Source organism: Lepus europaeus, chromosome 7 (assembly GCF_033115175.1).
Source record: "Lepus europaeus isolate LE1 chromosome 7, mLepTim1.pri, whole genome shotgun sequence".
Lineage (NCBI taxonomy): Eukaryota > Metazoa > Chordata > Mammalia > Lagomorpha > Leporidae > Lepus > Lepus europaeus.
The window spans coordinates 38,172,935-38,195,404 of record NC_084833.1 but is presented as its reverse complement, the minus strand read 5'-3'; the positions used below and the strand labels follow the sequence as shown (position 1 = coordinate 38,195,404).

General features: G+C 41.2%; 1 protein-coding gene across 2 annotated transcripts in view; it reads right to left on the bottom strand.

The window, feature by feature from the left end:
* The window catches only part of CCDC34 (coiled-coil domain containing 34), a 102,315-nt gene that overhangs the window by 39,312 nt on the left and 40,533 nt on the right, over nucleotides 1–22,470 (bottom strand). The window contains exon 6 of one of the 2 annotated variants that reach the window (XM_062196383.1): nucleotides 13,319–13,503. The exons of the other annotated variant lie outside the window; for it this stretch is intronic. Within the exon in view, the coding sequence (XP_062052367.1) occupies nucleotides 13,478–13,503 (26 nt within the window). The 3' untranslated portion in view covers nucleotides 13,319–13,477. Of the gene's footprint in view, nucleotides 1–13,318; nucleotides 13,504–22,470 lie in introns of those variants that run through there. 2 annotated transcript variants of the gene reach the window in all.

Here is a 22,470-nt window from a genome sequence, read left to right as displayed (position 1 = left end):
TGTGGACTCATGCCAAAAAAAATTAACCTCTTCAAATATTATATTAAAATTATTATTCATTAAATATACAATTTTGTTGTCTATTTTACCCTCACACCAACTTACGTTGAAATTCAAATCTACTTGAATCATGCTAAATGAAGGTATTGACTTCTCAAACAAGCCAGTGATTCTCCAAATTTAGAGTAGGGAAGACTCCAGGAGAGTTTCTAAATTATTTATTTATTTGAGAGACAGTGAGAGAAACCAATAGATCTGCTGCTTCAGCACTCCCAGCAGAACATCCACAATAGTCAGGGGGCTAAGTATCTCCATTTTGAACCAACACCTTAGGCAATTTTGATGCAGGTGGTTTGTAACACATGATTTTGGAATCACCATTACAAATTTTTTTGAAAGATCTATTTATTTATGTGTTTATTTATTTGAAAGGTGAAGTGACAGAGAGAGAGAGAAAAAAAAATCTTCCATCTGCTGGTTCACTTCCCTGATGCTGCAACAGCTGGGACTGTGCCAGGTCAAAGCCAAGAGTCAGGAACTCCCTCTAGGCCTCTCATGTAGATGACAGGAACTCAAGTAGTTGAGCCATCAGCTGATGCCTCCCAGGCATATTAACAGGAAGCTGGAATGGAACCTGAGTACCCCAGACTCAAAGGAGTACTCCAAGACTGTGTGTGTGTGTAGGCTAAGCCCCTACTGCAGCTCAACACCCATCCTTACTAGTACATTTTTGAAATGTGCACTTTTAAAAATTAAGTGTACATTCTTCTTTAATTACTTTTCTTTAATTTCTCCCCAAATGCCCACAACACCAGCAGTGGGACAGGCCAAAACCAGGAGCCAGGAACTCCATCCTGGTCTCCATGCGGGTGGCAGGGACCCAACCACCTCAGCCATCACACCCACTGCCTCTCAGGGTGCACATAAGCAGGAAGATGGAATGCAGAGTGGACCCAGGACTGTAACTCAGGTACTCTAACATCTGATGCAGGTGTCTCAATTGGAGGTTTAGCTGATGCATCAAATGCCCATCCTGTTCCAATACATTTGACTACAGCTGAAAAGGAATTTAGATGCCATAACTATAAAACTTGTTTATTCAGGGTGCTATCTTTAATCCTAATTATAAGCATTATACTAAAAATTCAACTGAGCAATTTTGAACTTCTTAAAACAAAGAAATTAGGTAATCTGTAAAGGGAAATCCTTTTGGTTTAGAGTCATTAAATCAAATACTTATTGCATACCTATTATATTTGTTCCGCACTAAACATTTTGAAAATAAGTACAAAACTAGATTCTGTTCAGAAGAACTTTATAATCTAGGTAGGAAGGCAAGATATAACCATAGAGAAGTTGAGTCATATTACTAGGAGTGAATGATTACATGGAAAATGAGGAGAAATCAGAGGGGGCAGTGAAGAATGAAAAAGAGGCCTTTGCAGGAGTGCAGGGGAGGGAGAGGGAGGTAAGGCCGACCTTGAGGCCAGGTTAAAAAAAGCCGGGGGCGTGATTATACATTTGAGTGATTATACTCTTGCGCTGCCAGTAACACATGACAGCTCGGCAATGCATATTTTGCTTCAGAGTTCAGAGATACCAACTATAATTAAACCCAGATGCATATTTAAAGTTACTTCTCAGTATAAAAGAGGCAAAGCTCTAGCCACTATTTTAGATCTCAAACAGTCCGATTTTTTAATGTCAGAGAGAGAGCGAGAGAGAAAAACAACTTCATCCAAAATGAATATTTATCAGAGAATAACCACAAATGAGGGAGAAAAAAAAAAACAAATCTAGTACAGAGGTACATATGAAAGAAAAGTAAAGAAGGTTTTTATTAATTAGTTCAAGCTTTGTACTGAAAGTAACAGGAATTGAGGTAAATGCATATACCTACCCCCATTACATAGGCCAGAAAAATGTAAAAACAGAAGCTAATGGGGACTGGATGACTAAGGAAGAGCATAAAGCAAGCTAGGGGGAAGGCAACAGTGTTAAGAACTGTGACTGAAACAATCCTAATATCCCTGGAAAATATTAAATTAGATATTTGTTCAAACAAAACCTTGTGCACAAATGTTCTGAGCAGCACCATTCACAATAGTCAGAGGTATAAACAACCAAATGTCATCAACCCATGAAAAGACAAGTGAAATGTGGCACATCCATGAATTGAAATGTTACTCAGCTGTGAAGAAAGAAGGAAGGACTGGTACATGCTACAACAAACATGAACCCTGAAGACATTCTGCTAGAAGAAAGAACAAATGATTATTCTAAGTCTATGAAACGTGCAGAACACCTGATCCATGGAGACAGGAAGCAGACTGGTGGTTGTCAGGGGCTGGAAGGAGGGCAGGATGGGGAGTAATTGTTTCATTGTTGTGGAGTTTTATTTGGGGGTGATGAAAAGTCTAGAACTAGGTAAAGCTGGGGGTTACACAATTTTGTGAATGTACTCAATGGCACTAAAATGTTCACTATGAAACAGTTAATTTTATGTTATGTGAATTTCATTTCAACTGTATAAAAACAGCTATATACAACAACAAACCACAGCAAATTAGAAAAACTATACCTTGTTAATAGAGGCATCCACTATCCAGGTGTCACCAAGTGCTGCCAGTTCACTATCTATGAAATCACCACTAACTTGGGTCCAGGGTTGGGGTTCAGTAGGTTAAGCTGACACTTGCAACACTGGCATTCCACACTGAGTGCCTGTTCGAGTCCCAGTTGCCCTGCCAATGTGCTTGAGAAAGCAGTGGAAGACGGCCTAAGCACTTGGGCCCCTGCCAGCCTTTTGGGAGAGACCAGGATGGAATTCCAAGTTTCTGAGTTTGGTCTGGCCCAGCCTCAGCTGTTGCAGCCATATGAGGAGTGAACCAGCAGACAGGAGGGATCTCTCTACCTCCTTTCCTCCCTCCTTCCCATTCTCCTTTGTTTTTCCCTCTGTCAAAGAAATAATTTTTTAAAATAAAAAATAAAACTCACCAGTAACAAAAAATTTAAAACTGTGTCGACAAATAAAAACATATTCTAGGGCTAAATTCATCTTATAGGTTACTAATTTTAAAAATTCTGGCATAGTCAGTTCAATTTATATCAGAATAATTTTAATATTTTGGAAGTTCACTATATTGTTTCACAGTTTCAAATTCTTAGAGATGAATTAAAGCACCAATTTATTTTGCTTGACTACACATACACACATATTTACAGATATATTTTTTTTTTAAAAAAAATATATGTATCTATTTGAGAGACAGAGAGAAACAGAGAGAAAAAGACATACAGAGAGCGCCCACCCACTGATTCATTCCCCAAACGCCTGCAATGACCAGGACTAGGCTGGGCCAAAACTGAGACCGAGGAACTAAAGCCAGGAACCCAACTACCTGAACCATCACAACTCTCTCCTAGGGTCTAAAAGTTGGACTCAGAGCCAGTGCCGCGGCTCACTAGGCTAATCCTCCGCCTTGCGGCACCGGCACACCGGGTTCTAGTCCCGGTCGGGGCACCGATCCTGTCCCGGTTGCCCCTCTTCCAGGCCAGCTCTCTGCTGTGGCCCGGGAGTGCAGTGGAGGATGGCCCAAGTGCTTGGGCCCTGCACCCCATGGGAGACCAGGAGAAGCACCTGGCTCCTGCCATCAGATCAGCGCGGTGCGCCGGCCGCAGTGCGCCTACCGCGGCAGCCATTGGAGGGTGAACCAACAGCAAAAGGAAGACCTTTCTCTCTGTCTCTCTCTCACTGTCCACTCTGCCTGTCAAAAAAATTAAAAAAAAAAAAAAAGTTGGACTCAGGAGCCAGAGCAGGTTATGAACCCAGGCACTCTGACGTGAGACACAGATGTCCTATCTGTCAGTTTCACCACTAGGCTAAAAGCCTACCCTATCTACATATTTTTAAAATAGAAGATACCATGACATAGAAAACACAGGGTTTTTTTTCCCTCAATAGTAACATGAAATTATAGTTCCCTTTCATGTACTTAATCTGAAATGATGTACTTTTCTCTGTGGTAACATTCTATTGGAAACAGTCCAAACACTAGTTCACTGCTCAGCAAAAGTATTACGCTGAATGAAATGCAGCCGTCCATGTACATCCATAACCTTACTCACTTTAGCCTTGATCTATTCAGTTCAACTTTAGCTCTGTTTAAAACTTAAAAGTAAAGGAAAGCTCTTTAAACAAACTCCAGGTATTTATGACTATGCTTAAACACTCTTTCCTACCAAAGGAAAGTTAACATGTCAAAGTAGAAGACTAACAAAATATTCAATATTTACAAGAATAAACAAAACCTCCAAATTTGTATGAATTTAGCATGTAACATATTTTTAAGCTTTTTATATTAAAATAATTTTAGATTTACTGGAGTTGAAAACATGATTGAGAGTTCCCATGTATCTTTTATCCATCTTCCCCTTACCTACAACCACGATGCATTAACATATAATTGTTTATAAACATTTATATAACCATGATACATTTATCAAAACTAAGAAATTAACATTGACATAACACTATTACTTCAACTTCAGGCTCTATTCAGATCTACCCAGGTTTTCCACTAATGGCCTTTTTCTACTACAGGATCCAATCCAGGATACCACATGGCGATGAGTTGTCTCCTTAGTCTCCTCCAGTCTGTGATAGTTTGTTAGTCTTTCCTTGTAGATCCTTACACTCTCTGGACAAAACACTGTTTTCCATAGATACTTATGACCACTCCTTTCTTTCCCACATCCTTTAAAGAGCCTATATTTGTAATAGAGTTAAGATTTATTTGTCACAGCCTGCGTTTCATCCTGGATTCCACTGAAATCCTGGTTGATATTTCTATGCATTTTATGTATGATTTTTTATATGCATACAATAAAAATCACTAGTGTGGTGTGCAAGTCTATGGGTTTTGAAAAATGCAATTAAGTAATCCAACACCACAGCACCATACAGAGCAGCTCATCATCTTAAAAATCTTGTGAAATGAGGTAGCATTAATGAAAGAAAGATTTATTAACTTATTTGAAAGGCAGAGTGACAGAGGGGAGAGGAAAGACAGAGAGTAAGAGAGGTCTTCCATCCACTAGTTTACTTCCAAATGCCTGCAACTACTGGGGTTAGGCCAGGCCAAAACCTAGAGCCCAGAACTCCATCCACTACATGGATGGCAGGGACCCAAGTATTTGTGTCACCTTCTGTTGCCTTCCCATGTGCATTAGCAGGAAGTTGGATCAGCAGCAAAGTAATCAGTACCCAAACCAGCACTCTAAAATGGGATACAGGCTTCCCAAGTGGTGGTTTAACCTGCTGTTCCACAACACCCACCCAGAGGCAGCATTATTATCCAGATTCATAGGCCTTTAAAAATCAAATATGCAACTGACCACAATAGTTATTACTAGACTGAAGCTCTTTCATATATACTACTTTTTTCTCAAAGTTCATATTCCACTTTAAGAAATCTTGAAAATTCTAAATTCTCTCTTGAAATGATAGCAAGTCTCAATTACTAATAACATTTGGATCAACCAAACATTTTGAATCTCAAGTCATTTGCCATAGTCCATTTCTACTCTCCATACAAGACATTTCTATGCCAATGCAAAGTAAATGAAATCAGAAAATATGTCCAAAAATAACCTCATAATATAAATCATAATCAATACAGTACTACTTGTTTTTTCCCAGTGCTTTGAATTTCCCACTACTCTTTTTTTGGCCTGGGCATGACAAAAGTTGACTGTAACTCTGTCTTTTTCTCATAAAAATTTAAAAAGCCATTTTTCTATTTCTACAAGCCAGAATGTTTTCATTGCTCTCTGAAATTTGGGGAAAAAGGAGGATGTCTCATTTACAGTAAGTGGAAGTCAAAAGCAAGACAGGTGGAAATGAGGTAAGTTATAGTGCTTGTTAAAATTCTCAAGGCCTTTTCAGAAGGCAAGGCTTGGAGAAGCACAAGGACTAGCAGGCCTCAGGTTAGGGACTTGATTAGTCAATAGACAGGAATTCAAGAAATGTTCAGTTGGCAGGCTGTGTGTCTTGGAAGCACCAAATACCTCTATTCAGCCTATTGCTCCTTAGAAGGGTAAAGCAAAATACAGGATTTCTTCTAAGGCCTCCACAGGTTTAGACCTGCTCCGATTTGAGCAAGAGGAAATAGTTCTTAATCCTCAAGTATGTCACCTGTCCTTACCACTCAAGCAGGCTTTGGTATCTGACAGTGGAACCATGTGTGTGCATGTGGGGTCCATGTAGAGGCTTGAATGAGGGTGGCTTGGTAGTGGTGGTAGAATGAGCCAGCAGAAATTGTATGCAAAATTGAATACGTGTGTATGTGTGTGTGTGTGTGTGTGCCTATGTGCATTTTTCTGAAGATAGCATCATTAGATTTCATCAGATTATCAAAAGGTTCTGAGTTCTAAAAAGGCCAAGAACCACTTGGGTTCAGGTTATAGCTAAAGGGGTTAGAGTCTCCTTAAATTTATCCAGTTTGACTCCTTGGAAATTCGGATTTCTCCTCAGTGGATGCTGCTCCCCAGAACTGGAGTCACAGCTGAGAGGAACTTTTCAGGACCACTCGCTGTCTGAGTGCCCCCAGGAGAACTGGCCTAACTCCCTACCTCTTACAGCATTCTTTGCTGTAATTTTCATGACACTATACTGGTTGTGCTTCTGCAAATCTTCTGTCCTCTTAACTGGCATCTCTTAATCTCTTTATGTGTCCTGAAGGCAGGTGCTACCTAATGATCAGCTTTTTGTCCTTTGTGTTTTTCTTCCTATATCTTTCCCTTAAGGCTTCTACCTATCTTCTCTATTAGATTCTTAAGCATGCACTATAATTTCATATTTCTTTCTTTCTTTTTTTGACAGGCAGAGTTAGACAGTGAGAGAGAGAGACAGAGAGAAAGGTCTTCCTTTTGTTGATTTACCCCCGAAATGGCCGCCACGGCCGGCGTGCTGTAGCCGGCGCGCTGCGCCGATCTGAAGCCAGGAGCCAGGTGCTTCCTCCTGGTCTCCCATGCAGGTGCAGGGTCCAAGCACTTGGGCCATCCTCCACTGCCTTCCTGGGCCACAGCAGAGAGCTGGACTGGAAGAGGAGCAACCGGGTCTAGAACCCGGGGTGCAGGCGCCGCAGGCAGAGGATTAGCCTAGTGAGCCACGGCGCAGGCCTATAATTTCATATTTCTAGAACATGCTGAAATACTTCCCTTTACACAGATAGCCCCTCTTACAATTCACTACATATATATATGTGTGTGTGTGTGTGTACTTTTAAATGGGACTTTGTACAATCTCCAATATAAAGTCCCATTTAAAAGTATCTTCCAGGGCCTGATACTGATATTTTATTGTAGCTGCTGTTAATCATAAAGACACTTTCAATTACTTGGGTTCAAAACCTCATATCAAGTAAAATAAAACTATTATAATAAAAATTTTAAATCTAGAGAACAGCAAACAGAACCATTAAATAGCTAATTATCGTATCACATATCAAGAATAATGAGAAAAATACACAGAGACTTTGATAATGAAAGAAGGGTCCCAATCCAGCTAGAATAGTGAATCAGAGAAGGCTTTATACAGGAAACCCCTTAGTTGAGCCTTATGGGTTACTTCCAAAACTTCAAGTTAGTTCAAGTGAAAGCAATGGAGAAGGTAAAAGGGGAGGCATTGTGAGAGAGGAGAAACAAGCAAAGGCATAAAAGATGAGAACTGGACGCTTTCAGAAGTCTGGAGTACATGAAGCAAAAATATCAAGATACAGATAGATGAAACATTAGGGAGACAGACTCCATAAAAACTGGTGCTGACTTTCATCTTAGGGTTTGAATCCCATAGTAGGAAACCACAAATCAGAATAGGGGAAAGGGGCCAGGGAAAAAAAGGGTGTGTGTGTGTTGGTGGTGGAGAGAAAGTATGTTTCTAGCCTCACAGACCAACCGAATCCTACTCCAATACCCTGACACTGTTCCTCTGGGGGGATGCTCCCAAACATTGAAAATCATCATGTACACAAACCTCTGAAGGATGTGTGTATGCTAGTGAATATTGTGGAGACAGGAGAGAGAAAAAGTGTTAAGAAGGAGCATTGTGTGTGGGGGAGCCTCAGAGGAGTCGGAAGCAGAGCAGTGACATCGTCAGTTTTGCATTTCTGGGAGGTCAGTAGGTTGTTGTGCAGAGGATAAAAAGGACGGAAATAAGATTAGAAGTCTAGTGATCACATAGGTAGCTGGTGCCATATCCAAGTGAGAATGAGTACAAGCGCTCAGTGATAGTAAGGATAGAGAGAGAAATCATATTTGAAAAATACCATGGGACCAGCACTGTGGCACAGCAGGTTAACACCCTGGCCTACAGTGCCGGCATCCCATATGGGCACTGGTTCGAGTCTCGGCTGCTCCTCTTCCAATCTAGCTCTCTGCTATGGCCTGGGAAAGCAGTAAGAGATGGCCCAAGTCCTTGGGCCCCTGCACCCACGGGGGAGACCCGGAAGAAGCTCCTGGCTCCTGGCTTCGGATCGACACATCTCCAGCCATTGCAACCATCTGGGGAGTGAACCAGCGGATGGAAGATCTCTCTCTCTCTCTCTCTCTCTCTCTCTCTCTCTGCTCTCCTCTCTCTGTGTAACACTGCCTTTCAAATAAATAAAATCTTTTTTTTAAAAAAAAAAGAAAGAAAAATACCTAATACATTGATGACCAAATTTATACACTGGAGACATTTTGGAAGGCTTCAAAAGAGTCTTGTGGTTTGACTGATATGGGATGTCCTGCTGGCGTATGGAATTTCACCCAGTTGGTTGTGATGTGTGGAATACCAGAGGAATCAGCAACTTAGTGTATAAGGTCAGTCAATAGAAATCTGTCAGTGGCTAAAGGTGAGAATGTGGGAGAGGCATCATGGATGGACAGAAGCAGGTTTCTATCAGAGAACACCTGGGAAAGCTGAGCCATCAACCAGCCCTTGGACAGCGGCAGACACTCAACTGAATGAATCTGCTGAATGTAGTTAAGATCAATGAATAAGAAGACAAGATGAGCAGATGTTGGGATGGAAGGCAATTTCAGTCTCATATATGAGTTTGAGATTCCAGTTTCCTTCCTATCTCTTGGATCAGTTTCTTTCCAAATTCCCCTCTGCTACCTATGTTCAGATCTTGATCCTGATATGTAGGATGACTTTCTGGGGTTCCCCTGAAGTAACCTCTAACCAGCTCCATGTTGCACCCACTACAGCTTTCTTTGGGTCACTTCCCTACTCAAAACTACTTAACCATGTTTAAGTAACTATATACTCTTTAGCATTCAAAAATCTCAAAATTCTGGTTCCAGTGTACTTTTGTACTCATAAAATTTCTCACATCCCTCGTGACATTGGTTGTTTTTGTCTATTCATAGCTTCTCAAATATATATTGCATTTCCTCTGTCCTCTTTACCTCCAGCTTGCAAGCCTACCATCTTCTTGTCTGCCAAGCCAAAATCTACCAACTTTCAAAATCCAGTGCTGGTCTCTAGAGGGCTTCCCTGACCCACTTTTTAAGAAAGCAATTTCTTACCCTTTGGAAACCACATAATACAGTACATTAGAGCCTTCTAACATCTAGCATCTCCAAAGATGCTCTGAAATACATGCAACTCAGGAATCTGAAGAGAAAAAGAGAAAGAATGAATTTTTAGCCCACTTCCATGGGTGCAAATTAAAAACAAAAAAAGGAGACCTGTCGGTAGTATATGGTGGTGGTGGAGGGTGGGAGGGTGGCAGGAGCAGTCTGCCTTGGTTAGGGGGAATATTTATCAGACATCACTTAGAGTTGCCAGCACATGGTGATAATAAAAAGCAGAACATGTTTTAGTTGGTTTTATTGTTTATAAATTCTCTACAGATAAATTACACCCTTATTGCCTGCTCCCAGGGTGGGCCACTCACATTCTACCCTCACCCCGTATGCCTCTAAAGCCTGGGAAAACAAGACTGAAGTCCAGTCTGTACCATAGATAGCCTTGGGCTGCAAATAAAAAGTGCTTTTTAAGACATACAGCAATGCAGTGTTACATGCTCCTTTTCAATAACTTTGTGACATTAACGCTTGAGGAAAGTATCAACTATATAAGACTGTGGAAGTGTAGGTAAGTGTAACAGCTATAGAAATGGGCTTCCCAATCTGCTGTCAGAAACTTAACTATCTGCAGGTCCCAGATGCCATGCTCTGAATCTACCATCGTGTTCTAGGCGAGATCCTCCTCCCTGTGCTTCTAGTCAATGACTGATAATAACAAAGATTCCTAGGCAAGCCCATAAATGCAAGAAGTGGGCCTTCTGATGGGTAATTCTAGATAAAGAATTTATTGTCACTGGGGCCACTGCCTGTAACACTGGCATCCCATATGGGCACAAGTTTGTGTCCTGGATGCTCTACTTCTGATCCTGCTAGTGGCCTGGGAGAGGCTGCAGAGGGCAGCCCAGGTGTCTGGGCCTCTGCCATCCATGTGGGAGACCTGGATGAAGCTTCATGCTTTTGGTCTGGCCTGGTGCTGGCCATTGTAACCATCTGGGTGGTGGACTACTGGATGGAAGATCTCTCCCTCTGTCTCTAACTTTCAAATAAATAAATCTTTTAAAATAATTCATCATCAGCCTTGTTGAATTTTTCTTAGAATTGTACTGCCATCTAAGACTCTTCCTACCCAACTTATCCTCCTTTCCTCTCTATTCCACCACTCTCATGGTCTGATGGCTTTCCTGGCCTCCTTCTGGCTCCCTCCCTGTTTTCCCTCACAAGTTTGCACCCAAGTCATCTCTGACAAGACTAATCCTGTGTCAGTTTCTCAGAGGAAAGAATCTTATATAATAAGGCTTTTTAAAAAATTAATTCTTCTATTTTATTCTTAGGAAATGTGAGAAACAACTCTCCATAATTTCAGCCCAAGACAACTTACATGAGTTTTATGAACAAAACATCAAATCTAATTAAGGAAAACAACCTAGCCAGAGAAAATCACATATGCCTGGATTCCCCTCATGGAATTCATATGGAGAATTTATGCAAAAATCCAAACAATTGATTACATTGAAGACTCTCCATGGGGCTGGTATTGTGGTACAGCAGGTTAAGCTGCCAACTGCTATGCTAGCATCCCATATGAGCACTGGCTGGAGTCCTGGCTGCTCCAATTCCAATCCCACTCCCTGCTAATGGCCTGGAAGTAGAAGATGGCTCAAGTGCTTGGGCTCCTGCACCCATATTTGAGACCAGGATGATACTCCTGGCTCCTGGCTTCAACCTGGCTTAGCCTTGGCTATTGCAACCATTTGGCGTGTGAAATGGTGGATGGAAGACCTCTCTTTCTGTCTCATTCTAACTGCCTTTCAAATAAATACTGATTTTTTTAAAGGCTCTCAGTCCTTAAAAGACAGGCATCCTAGGGCTGGCCCTGTGGCACAGTGGGTTAAGCCACTGCCTGCAGTGCTAACATCCCATATGGGCACTGTTTCAAGTCTTCCCTGCTCCACTTCTGATCCAGTTCCCTGCATACACCTGGGAAAGCAGTGAAAGATAGCTCAAGTGCTTGGACTCCTGCACCCATGTTGGAGACCCAGAAGAAGCTCCCAGCTCCCGGCTCCAGATCAGTCCAGTCCCAGCCTTTGTGGCCATTTGGGGAGATCTCTTTGTCTCTCCTTCTCTCTCCATAACTCTGCCTTTCAAATAAATAAAAACAGAAGTGCAAATTTTCTTCCCTTTACAACTCATACTGCAGCCTCCTAGTCTGTCTGCCTTAGAATAGTTTTGATTTTTAAATGCATTCTTCAGCCTTTATCATAGAGTGTCAAACCTTCCCTTTTGATTTGTATTCTCCCTTCATAGTGTTATTTAGTGTATCTGTTTCAAAGACTTTTTCCATCTAGTTAATACAACATTCTAATTTTTCTCCACGGCCCCCTCTTCTCTCCCTTCTTTTCAAGCCACCTTCTCACTGTGTCTATCTGTGCTCATTTCTTTTTCGAAAATTTATTTATTTGAAAGCCACTATCTGCAGTGCCAGGCTGGGCCAATGGCAAAGCCAGGAGCCTCGAACTCCATCCCAGCCAGGTCTGGACCAAACTAAAGCCAGGAGCTTCATCTTTGTCTCTCTATGTGAGTGCAGGGGCCCAAGCACTTGGGCCCTCTTCCACTGCTTTACCAGGTGCATTAGCAGGGAGCCAGATTGGAAGTAGAGCAGCCAAGACTACTACTGGCACTCATATGGGATGCTGGTGCTTCAGGCGGCAGTGTCTTAACCCACTAAGCCATAGTGCCAGCCCCCAAACTAAGTATTATTAAGCCAATTATTTATTTATTTGAGAAGTAGAGTTACAGACAGAGAGAGGGAGAGACAGAAAGAAAGGTCTTCCACTGGCCAGTTTACTCCTCAAATGGCTGCCACAGCCGAAGCTGGGCTAATCCGAAGTCAGGAGTCAGGTGCTTCTTTCAGGTCTCCCACGCAGGTACAGGGACCCAAGCAATTAGGCCATCTTCAACTGCTTTCCTGGGCCATAAGAAGAGAGCTGGATTGAAAGAGGAGCAACCGGGACACAAACTGGAGCCCATTTGGGATGCCGGCGCTGCAGGTGGAGGCTTAGCCTACTATGCCATAGTGCCAGCCCCTAATAAGCTCATTTTCAGAGCCCATTTTTCAGGCTTAGAAAGGATAAGAGTCTTGTGTAAGTTCCTACAGAACATGTATTAAAACTCAAGTGAGGCCGGCGCCACGGCTCAATAGGCTAATCCTCCACCTGTGGCGCTGGCACACCGGGTTCTGGTCCCAGTCAGGGCGCCGGATTCTGTCCCGGTTGCCCCTCTTCCAGGCCAGCTCTCTGCTGTGGCCAGGGAGTGTAGTGGAGGATGGCCCAAGTGCTTGGGCCCTGCACCCCATGGGAGACCAGGATAAGCACCTGGCTCCTGGCTTCGGATCAGTGCGGTGCGCCAGCCTCAAAGTGCCAGCAGTGGCGGCCATTGGAGGGTGAACCAACGGCAAAGGAAGACCTTTCTCTCTGTCTCTCTCTCTCACTGTCCACTCTGCCTGTTAAAAAAAAAAAAAAAAAAACCTCAAGTGAGTCTTTTTTTTTTTTTTTTTTTTTAAAGATCTGTTTATTTATACATTTGAAAGTCAGGGTTACACAAAGAGAGAATGAGAGGCAGAGAAAGAGAGAGGTCTTCCATCCTCTGGTTCACTTCCCAATTGGCTGCAACAGCTGGAGCTGCACCGATCCAAAGCCTGGAGCCAGGAGCTTCTTCCAGGTCTCCCAAATAGGTGCAGGGGCACAAGGACTTGTTTTCCCAGGCCATAGCAGAGAGCTGGATGGGAAGTGGAGCAGCCGGAACTTGAATCAGCACCCATATGGGATGCCAGCATTGCAGGCGGCGGCTTCAGGTGAGTCTTTAGTGCTGTCTTGAGCTGGGCATTCCAGAACATTTCCTGAAGTTAGTTGTTGACTAGATCATGCTCACCTTTTAGAAAGGAAATGATGTCAAAGAAGGAGGTACCTTTCTTTCTCTGAAGGGAGGAGAGAACTTCCACTTTGACTATGACCCTATCGGAATAAGATTGAAGTCGGCGAACTCAAAAGGCTTCCATAGCCTCGGCAACTCATGACTAGAGCCTAGGGAGATTACTGATGCCATAAACAAGAGTGTCAAATTGTTAAATCAACAACAGGAGTCACTGTGTACTTACTTCTCATGTGGGATCTGTCCTTAATGTGTTGTCCAATGTGAAGTGATGCTATAACTAGTACTGAAACAGTATTTTTACACCTTGTGTTTCTGTGTGGGTGCAAACTGATGAAATCTTTACTTAGTATATACTGAATAGATCTTCTGTATATAAGATAATTGAAAATGAAAAAAAAACTTGGTGTTAAATTGGAAATTGCATAAAAATTAATCAATTCTTAAAAAAACATCATGTAGGATCTCTGTCCTTAATGTGCTGTACATTGTGATTTAATGCTATAATTAGTAGTCTAACAGTACTTTTCACTTTGTGTTGCTCTGTGAGGGCAAACTGTTGAAATCTTTACTTAATATATACTGAACTGATCTTCTGTATATAAAGAGAATTGAAAATGAATCTTGATGTGAATGGAAGGGGAGAGGGAGAGCGAAAAGGGAGGGTTGTGGGTGGGAGGGAAGTTATGGGGGGGGAAGCCATTGCAATCCATAAGCTGTACTTTGGAAATTTATATTTATTAAATAAAAGTTTAAAAAATTTTTTTAAAAAAATTAAAAAAAAAAAAGGAAATGATGTCCCCACTGCCCTTACAAGAGATAAATGGTGAACAATATCTTTATATTAAAAATACAAAAATGAACCACACAAAATAATGGAGTAGAAAGGGGCCTTCGAGATCATCTAGTCTAACCTCCAGAAGATGAAGAAAATTGGGAAGCATTGCTGTTTCACTGACAGACTTTTTTACCTTGGAGATGAGTGATGCCGGACTTCTGCATCTCAGCCCACACCAAGGGAGAAAAGCCCTTGGCAGAGGAAACGGGAGTTGTAGACAGGTGGGCGGTTAGATGGTTGTTAGGGTAAATTTATTCAAACTAAGAAAACATTCCACTCCCACTCCACCCAGGGCTGCCACATGGAGACAAACAAGGACAGCTCCCATCTCTTTCTGACCCTCAGGTGATTCCCAGGGCATGAGACCGGGGGAAGGGCAAGCTTCCTCCTTTTCTCAAGTTCTCCCGTCAGTTCCATCAGCTAAGGGCCCATGGAAAGGGAAGGGAGGGGGCTTTCCGTGGTTTCTAGGAAAGGAAAGGGCAGTGTGTTCCTTTCTTTTTCTCTTGCACATAAGGCACAGCTTTCTCCCAGATGACAGATAATTAAGTATTTTCTCTATTTTATGAGGAAATTCAAGATACCACTGCCTTTTCTGAAAAGTTTTCTCTCTCAGGCAGACTGCCATTATCAATAGCAGTAGGTAAATTTTGTGTTTTTTTTTCTCAAGCCAACATATGAATTTAGGATACCAATGGGCACAACAAACACATGAATATTATTTGCTATTTTTTTTTTATAATGCAAGTATAATTTGTTAGTGTAATGTAAATTTCTCTACACATTGTTGTTCACCTGGGCCATAGATAAAATAAGCAAATCCATGAATGTCCAAGCTTTGAATTGCTAATGACATCACTAGCAATGTATTTTTAAAATAAATAGCCTCATCTCATCTGTATTACTTCAGACTCTGGGGCCATGGATGGTCTATTTTTGTCACCGAACCTCAAGGTATATTTTCCCATGGAATACTTCAGATGTTCTTTACAAACAACCAAGATTTTAGAAATTTCCTTTTTAACTTTGTAGTAATGTGTCAGTATATACAAGCCTTCTAAGTCCTTTGATGTTTAAAAGCTATAGTATCCCCTTGTCCTTGGTATTCTAAAGAAAGAAAGGTTACACATGGAATCACCCATGTTTTCAGCCCATTCCTTACTCTCTAGCTTCCATAATGATTAAATAATGTTTTGTTTATTTGAGTGCCTCAAGCCAGAGTCTCAGCTTAATCACTTCCTCCTGGAAGCACTTCCTAACCCCTACAAAGGTTAGCTACCTCCTCATATGCCCTCATGGCTTGCGTTTTAAGGGAAAGATTTTGTCATCTCTGCTAGAATGTAAACTCTAACAGGCTCAGGGATTAGGTAGATCTTATCTATCACAATCCCCAAAATCTAATATAATGTTAGGAATTCAATAAACAGTGGCAAATATTTGGCCTAGCACTTAACACACGGGTTGGGATGCCCACATTTCATACTAGAGCGTCCACGCGGGATTCCCAGCTCTGCTGATTCCAGCTTCCTGCATATATGCACCCTGAAAGGCAGCAGGTGATGGCTCAAGTTGTAGGGACCCTGGCACCTATGTAGGGAACCTGGACTGAGTTCTCAGTTCTTGACTTTAGCCTACCTCAGCCTCAGCCACGGCCAATTCCAGAATTTGGGGAGTGAGCCAGCAGACAGGAGCTCTGACTCTCGTCTCTCAAAATAATTTTAAAAACAGAATTTAAATTAAAAAAAATTTTTTTTAATTTATTTACTTGACAGGTAGAGTTGTAGATAGTGAGAGAGAGACAGAGAGAAAGGTCTTCCTTCCGTTGGTTCACTCCCAAAATGGCCACTACGGCCGGCGCTGCACCGATCCGAAGCCAGGAGCCAGGTGCTTCTTCCTGGTCTCCCATGTGGGTGCAGGGGCCTAAGGCAAGCACTTGGGCCATCCTCCACTGCAGAGAGCTGGACTGGAAGAGGAGCAACCCATGTGGGATGCCGGCACCATAGGCAGAGGATTAACCAAGTGACCCATGGCGCTGGCCCCTAAAAACAGAATTTAGTTAACTACTAGAAGGCCTCATTCATTCCCCCAGAATCTTAGCAGCATCTAATAGTATAGAAAACTTTTAATTCTCTCTTCCTGAAAGTTTCACTTCTCACTGTGGGAGCACTCTCCTCCTGTCCTACCACTGTTTTCATTGCTCTCCCTCTGCCTTACCTTTATTCTCTTTTTCCCTATGTTCCATCCTAGTCCATTTCTCCTTGGCAGCACATGGTAGGCACTTAATAAACATGTGCTGAATGAATGAATGAGAGAATGTTATGCTTCAGACTCTCCTTCCAAATGCTGTTCATCTCCATGGTTTCAATAATTACACTAAATCAATGGGGTCTAAACATCTATCCCTAAACGTAACGACTTGCTGGTAGTAAACTCCTGCAAGCACCTTATATCAATAGATTTACAAATAAACTTAAGATGTTAAATAAACAGCAGAGAAATTACGCACAAATATCTCCTTTTCTATCCCAATTCCTGCTAAGATGACGGCAAAGGATTTCCTTTAAGAAAAAAGGTACAAATCCACAGGAGCAAAGAGAACAGAAGAGAATACAATGGTTAACCAAAGACTCTAACAGATTTGGGGAAGGTAGAAAGTAGATGGAGGTGAAGTATGAGTGAGGAGTTGGAATGAATGTACAATCTTTCTCAACTTTAAGGATGTTATGATAGTTGCAATATCTTTTTCTTCTTTTAAAATTGACTTTCTTTCCCTGGTGCTTTTTTCCCCTTCCTGTTCTCCTCTACCACCTAAAAGTTTCCATACTGAAATAGATACTAAGCAAACAAAGAAGAACTGACTCAGCCTACAGAGCTCTGGAAGGGCTCTGCGTATGGAGTTTGCAGGTCCCAAGAAGAGTAGAGTTTATGCACCCACCAGACTGGAACACAGGTAACATGAATTTATGTAATAAACTATAATATACAGAACCAGCCTCCCTGACCCTACCTGGGAATACTGGCACTGGGCTTTTATCCCCCAGTTAGAAGCTTCTCTCTTCTCTGAGAAACTGAATGGTTTAAAGGTGAAAGACTTTCAGGTACTTGGAAGTTTCCTACAACAGTGAAAAAAAAATCTACTACCAACAAGCCCTACCTATGCCCACATAACTTCTATTCAGCTTTTTAATGCCCCATTCTTAAATACAAGCAGACAGGGATTCAGATTATGAATATAAAGTCAGACGCAGCTTAACAAGCATTTGAAAGAAACTTGGTTTAACAAGCATTTGAGGGAAACTTGTAAACAGAAAAAGAGAAAATGAAAGAAAAAGGAACCCAGGGGAAATGGCCAACTAAGAAGACAAAAACTGTAATTCATGTCCTTAGAGACAAGAAAATATACTCAGCCATAAAATAAGATAGTGAGAAAAAGGAGTAAATGGAAAAGAGTGCTTGTAATTTAAAATAAAGCACATATAAAAATTATTCAAGGATCAGATGATCACATTAATGAATTCTTGCCAAAAAAAATATAGGATAAAAACTCTGAAAAAAAGGAGGGGGGGTACTGATGAACTAGTAATTGCTTAACAGGATAGAAGACTACTAATTCCATAACAGGAATCTGGAAAAAAGAGAACATAGAATATTGTGGAGAGAATTATCAAAGAGATACTATAACAAAATATCCCCCTGTGGGCAGGACTGTAACACAACAAGAAGTGATGCAAAACACCTTCAACAAAATACTAGTCAACTGAATCCAACGACACATCAGAAAAATCATTCACCCAAAGTGGGATTTAACCCAGGTATGCAGGGACAATTTAACATTTGCAAATCAATCAATGTGATACATCACATTAAAAAATTGAAGAAAAAAACCATATGATTATCTTAATAGATGCACAGAAAGCATTTGATAAAATACAACACCAATTGATGATGAAAACTTTAAACAAATTGGGTACAGGAGGAACAAACTTCCTCAACACAAGACAATTTATGAGAAACCCACAGCCAGCATCCTATTGAGTGGGAAAAAATTGAAAACATTCCCACTGAGATCCAGAACCAGACAAAGATGCCCACTCTCACCCATGCTATTCATATAGTCCTCAAAGTTTTAGCCAGAGCCATTAGGCAAGAAAAAGAAATCAAAGGGATACAAATTGGGGAGGAGGAAGTCAAACTATCCCTATTTGCAGATGACATGAATTCTATACACAGGAGATCCAAAAGACTCCACTGAGAGACTATTGGAGCCCATAGAAGAGTTTGGTAAAGAGGCAGGATATAAGATCAACACACAAAAATCAAAAGCCTTTGTATACACAAAGTCATGGCAGAGAAAGAACTTCTAAGATCAATCCCATTCATAATAGCTATAAAAAAAATCAAATACTTTGTAATAAATTTAACCAAGGATGTCAACGATAAATATGATGAGAATTACAAAACATTAAAGAAAGAAATAGAAGAAGACACAAAAAATGGAAAAATCTTCCATGTTTGTGGATTGGAAAAATAAATATCATCAAAATGTCCATATTAGCAAAAGCAATTTATAAATTCAATAAAATCCCTATCAAAATACCAAGGAAATTTTTCTCAGATACAGAAAAAATGATGCTGAAATTCATATGGAAACACAGGAGACCCTGAATAGCTAAAGAAATCTTATATACAGGGGCCAGCGCTGTGGCACAGCACATTAAAGCCCTGGTCTGAAGTGCTGGCACCCTATGTGGGCGCCAGTTCTAGTCCTGGCTGCTCTTCTTCCAATCTAGCTCTCTGCTATGGCCTTGGATAGTAGAAGATGGCTCAAGTCCTTGGGCCCCTGCACCAACGTGGGAGACCTGGAGGAAGCTCCTGGCTCCTGGCTTCGGATCAGTGCAGCTCTGGCCGTTGCGGCCATCTGGGGAGTAAACTAGTGGATGGAAAACCTCTCTGTCTCTACCTCTCTCTGTAACTCTGTGTTTCAAGTAAATGAAATAAATCTTTAAAAAAAAAAAAAAAAAGAAATCTTATAAAACAAAAACAAAGCTGGAGGCATCACAATACCAGATTTCAAGACATACTATAGGGCAGTTAAAATCAAAACAGCCTGGTACTGGTACAGAAGCAGATGGATAGAGCAATGGAACAGAAAAGAAATGCCATATATCAACCCATGCATCTACAACCAACTTATCATTGACAAAAGAGCTAAAATCAATCCCTGGAGAAAGACAGTCTCTTCAACAAATAGTGCTGGGGAAACTGGGTATTTACATGCAGAAGTATGAAGCAAGTTCCAACCTTACACCTTACACAAAAATCCATTAAAAATGGATTAAAGACTTAAATCTACAACTGATACCATCAAATTATTAGAGAACATTGGAGAAACCCTGCAAGACATTGGCATAGGCAAACATTTCTTGGAAAAGACTCCAGAGGCACAGGTAATCAAAGCCAAAACAAATGGAATTCCATCAAATTGATAAGCTTCTGCATTGCAAAAGAAACACTCAGCAAATTGAAGAGGCAAACCACAGAATGGGAGAAATTATTTGCCAACTATGAAACTATAAAAAATTAATAACCAGAATACATAAAGAAACTCAACAACAACAAAACAAACAATCCAGTTAAGAAATGGGCAAAGGACTTAAATGGGCATTTTTTTCAAAAGAGGAAATCCAAATGGCCAACAGACACATGAAAAAATGCTCAGGATCACTAGCCATCAGGGAAATGCAAATCAAAACCACAATGAGGTTTTACCTAACCCCTGTTTAGAATGGCTTTCATACAGAAATCAATAAACAATAAATGCTGGTGAGGATGTGGGGGAAAAGGTACCCCAATCCACTACTGGTGGGAATGTAAAGTGATAACAGCCACTATCAAAGACAGTATGGAGATACTCGGAAATCTGAATAAAAACCTACCATATGACCCAGCCAGCCCACTCCTGGGAATTTACCTAGCTCAATTCAGAATAGCTAAGATATGGAATTAACCTAAATGCCCTTCAACTGAAGACTGGATAAATAAATTATGGGATATGTACACAGCAGTAAAAAAAAAAAAAATGAAATGTCACTTGCAACAAAATAGGTGAAACTAGAAAATATCATACTTAGTGAAATAAGCCAGCCCAAAGGACAACTACCATTTGTTCTCTCTGATCTGTGATAACTAACAGAGCACCTAAAAAGTAATCTACAGAAGTTAAATTGACACTTTGAAATGCACAGTTTTTTTCATACTAGTTGTTGAACTCCTATTTATTTATTTTTGACAGGCAGAGTGGACAATGAGAGAGACAGAGAGAAAGGTCTTCCTTTTCCGTTGGTTCACCCCGCAATGGCCGCTGCGGCCGGCGCGCTGTGGCCGGTGCACCGAGCTGATCTGAAGCCAGGAGCCAGGTGCTTCCTCCTGGTCTCCCATGCAGGTGCAGGGCCTAAGCACTTGGGCCATCCTCCTTACTTAGTATAGAGTTAATCATATGTGTTATAAAGCTAATTGAAGATAGATCTTAGTAAAAAAAATAAAATAAAATAAGAAGAAGAATGGGAATAGGAATGGGAGGAAGAAGAGAGGTAGGAGTGTGGGTGGGAAGGCAGGTACTGTGGAAAGAATTACTATGTTCCTAAAGTTATATTTATGAAATGCAAGAAGTTTGTATTCCTTAAAAGGTTTCTGGGGGAAAAAAAGAAAAAAAAAAACTTTTGTACTGTTTTAAACTATAGGCAGAGCCGATTCAAGTCCCGGCTGCTCTACTTCAGATCCAGCTCTCTGCCATGGCCTGGGAGAGCAGTGGAAGATGGCCCAAGCCCTTGGGCCCCTAGCGTGGGAGACCCTGAAAAAGCTTCTGGCTCGTGGCTTCAGATTGGTGTAGCTCCAGCTGTTGCAGCCATCTGGGGAGTGAACCAGTGGATGGAAGACCTCTCTCTCTCTCTCTCTCTGCTTCTGCATCTCTGTAACTCTGTTTTTCAAATAAATAAATAAATCTTTTAAAAAAAAGACTATATGCATATATTACTTTGTTAAACAATTGAAAATAAGTAAACTTTCCATTTCTTACTCCCAAATCCATATTTCACTTCTGTAGTCCCTTTGTCCACTAATATTATCATCCCAGTTAGCTCCAAAACAACCCTGTCAGTTCTAATTCTGGTGACTCTTTCACACATCTCTCCTCCTTTCCAACCCTCCTGCTCTCATCTAATCCCTATTCATCGAAAGGTTCTACAATCTCATTACTGCTACAGCCATACTTTGCATACTTGCAATGGACTCCCACTTTGCAGCCCTCCACCTCCAGGGTATGTCTTGAGACTTGGCATTTGCAGGTAGGGGTTTTCCCTTCCTACCCTGTTACCTAACTGCCACTTCCAAATCACAATTCCTTCCCATAAACCTTACTCTGGGAGTAAACCCAGGTTGCTAAACTTTTCTCCAGAAACGGGAGAAAAAAAAAAAAAAAACAGAACTCCTACTTGGTCTGATTTTATAGCCAAAAATGTCAAACAGCAAACATTGTCCAGCAGTCCCACTAATTTCTCTGGCTATTTTGTCTTCCCTGCTCTAACATGCTTATTTCTTTATTAACCTTTCCTTTTTCCACAAACTTGTAACAAACTGTCGTGTCCCTCTGCTGATGACTCTGCCCTCCCTTCACACTTTAGGGAGAAACAAGAGGCTATTTGACAAGAACTACCTAATTGTCTTCCTATGACCACTGCTATCCAGTGGCTCTACCTGAACCTCTCTGTATACATGGTTCTGTTAAAATGGAAGTTTCGTTGCTTCTATATAATCCACCATTTTTACTACCCAAGAATTATATTCCTAACAATCATCTCTGATCTCTCTCCTAAATCATCAATTTCCCTCTTTCAACTAAATAACTAACAGCACAGAGACTTATTTAATATCATCCATCATAAGCAAACAAAAAGATGGCCTTGGCTTTATGTCATCTTCCAGTTTCCTTCCCATTTATATTTTCTTCATGATAAACTTCCAGAGTGGCAGGCACTTGGTGCACCAGTTAAGATGCCACCTGGGATGGCCCTCCTATATTGAAGTGCCTGGGTTCAAGTCCCAGGTTTGCTCCTGATTCTAACTTCATATCAATA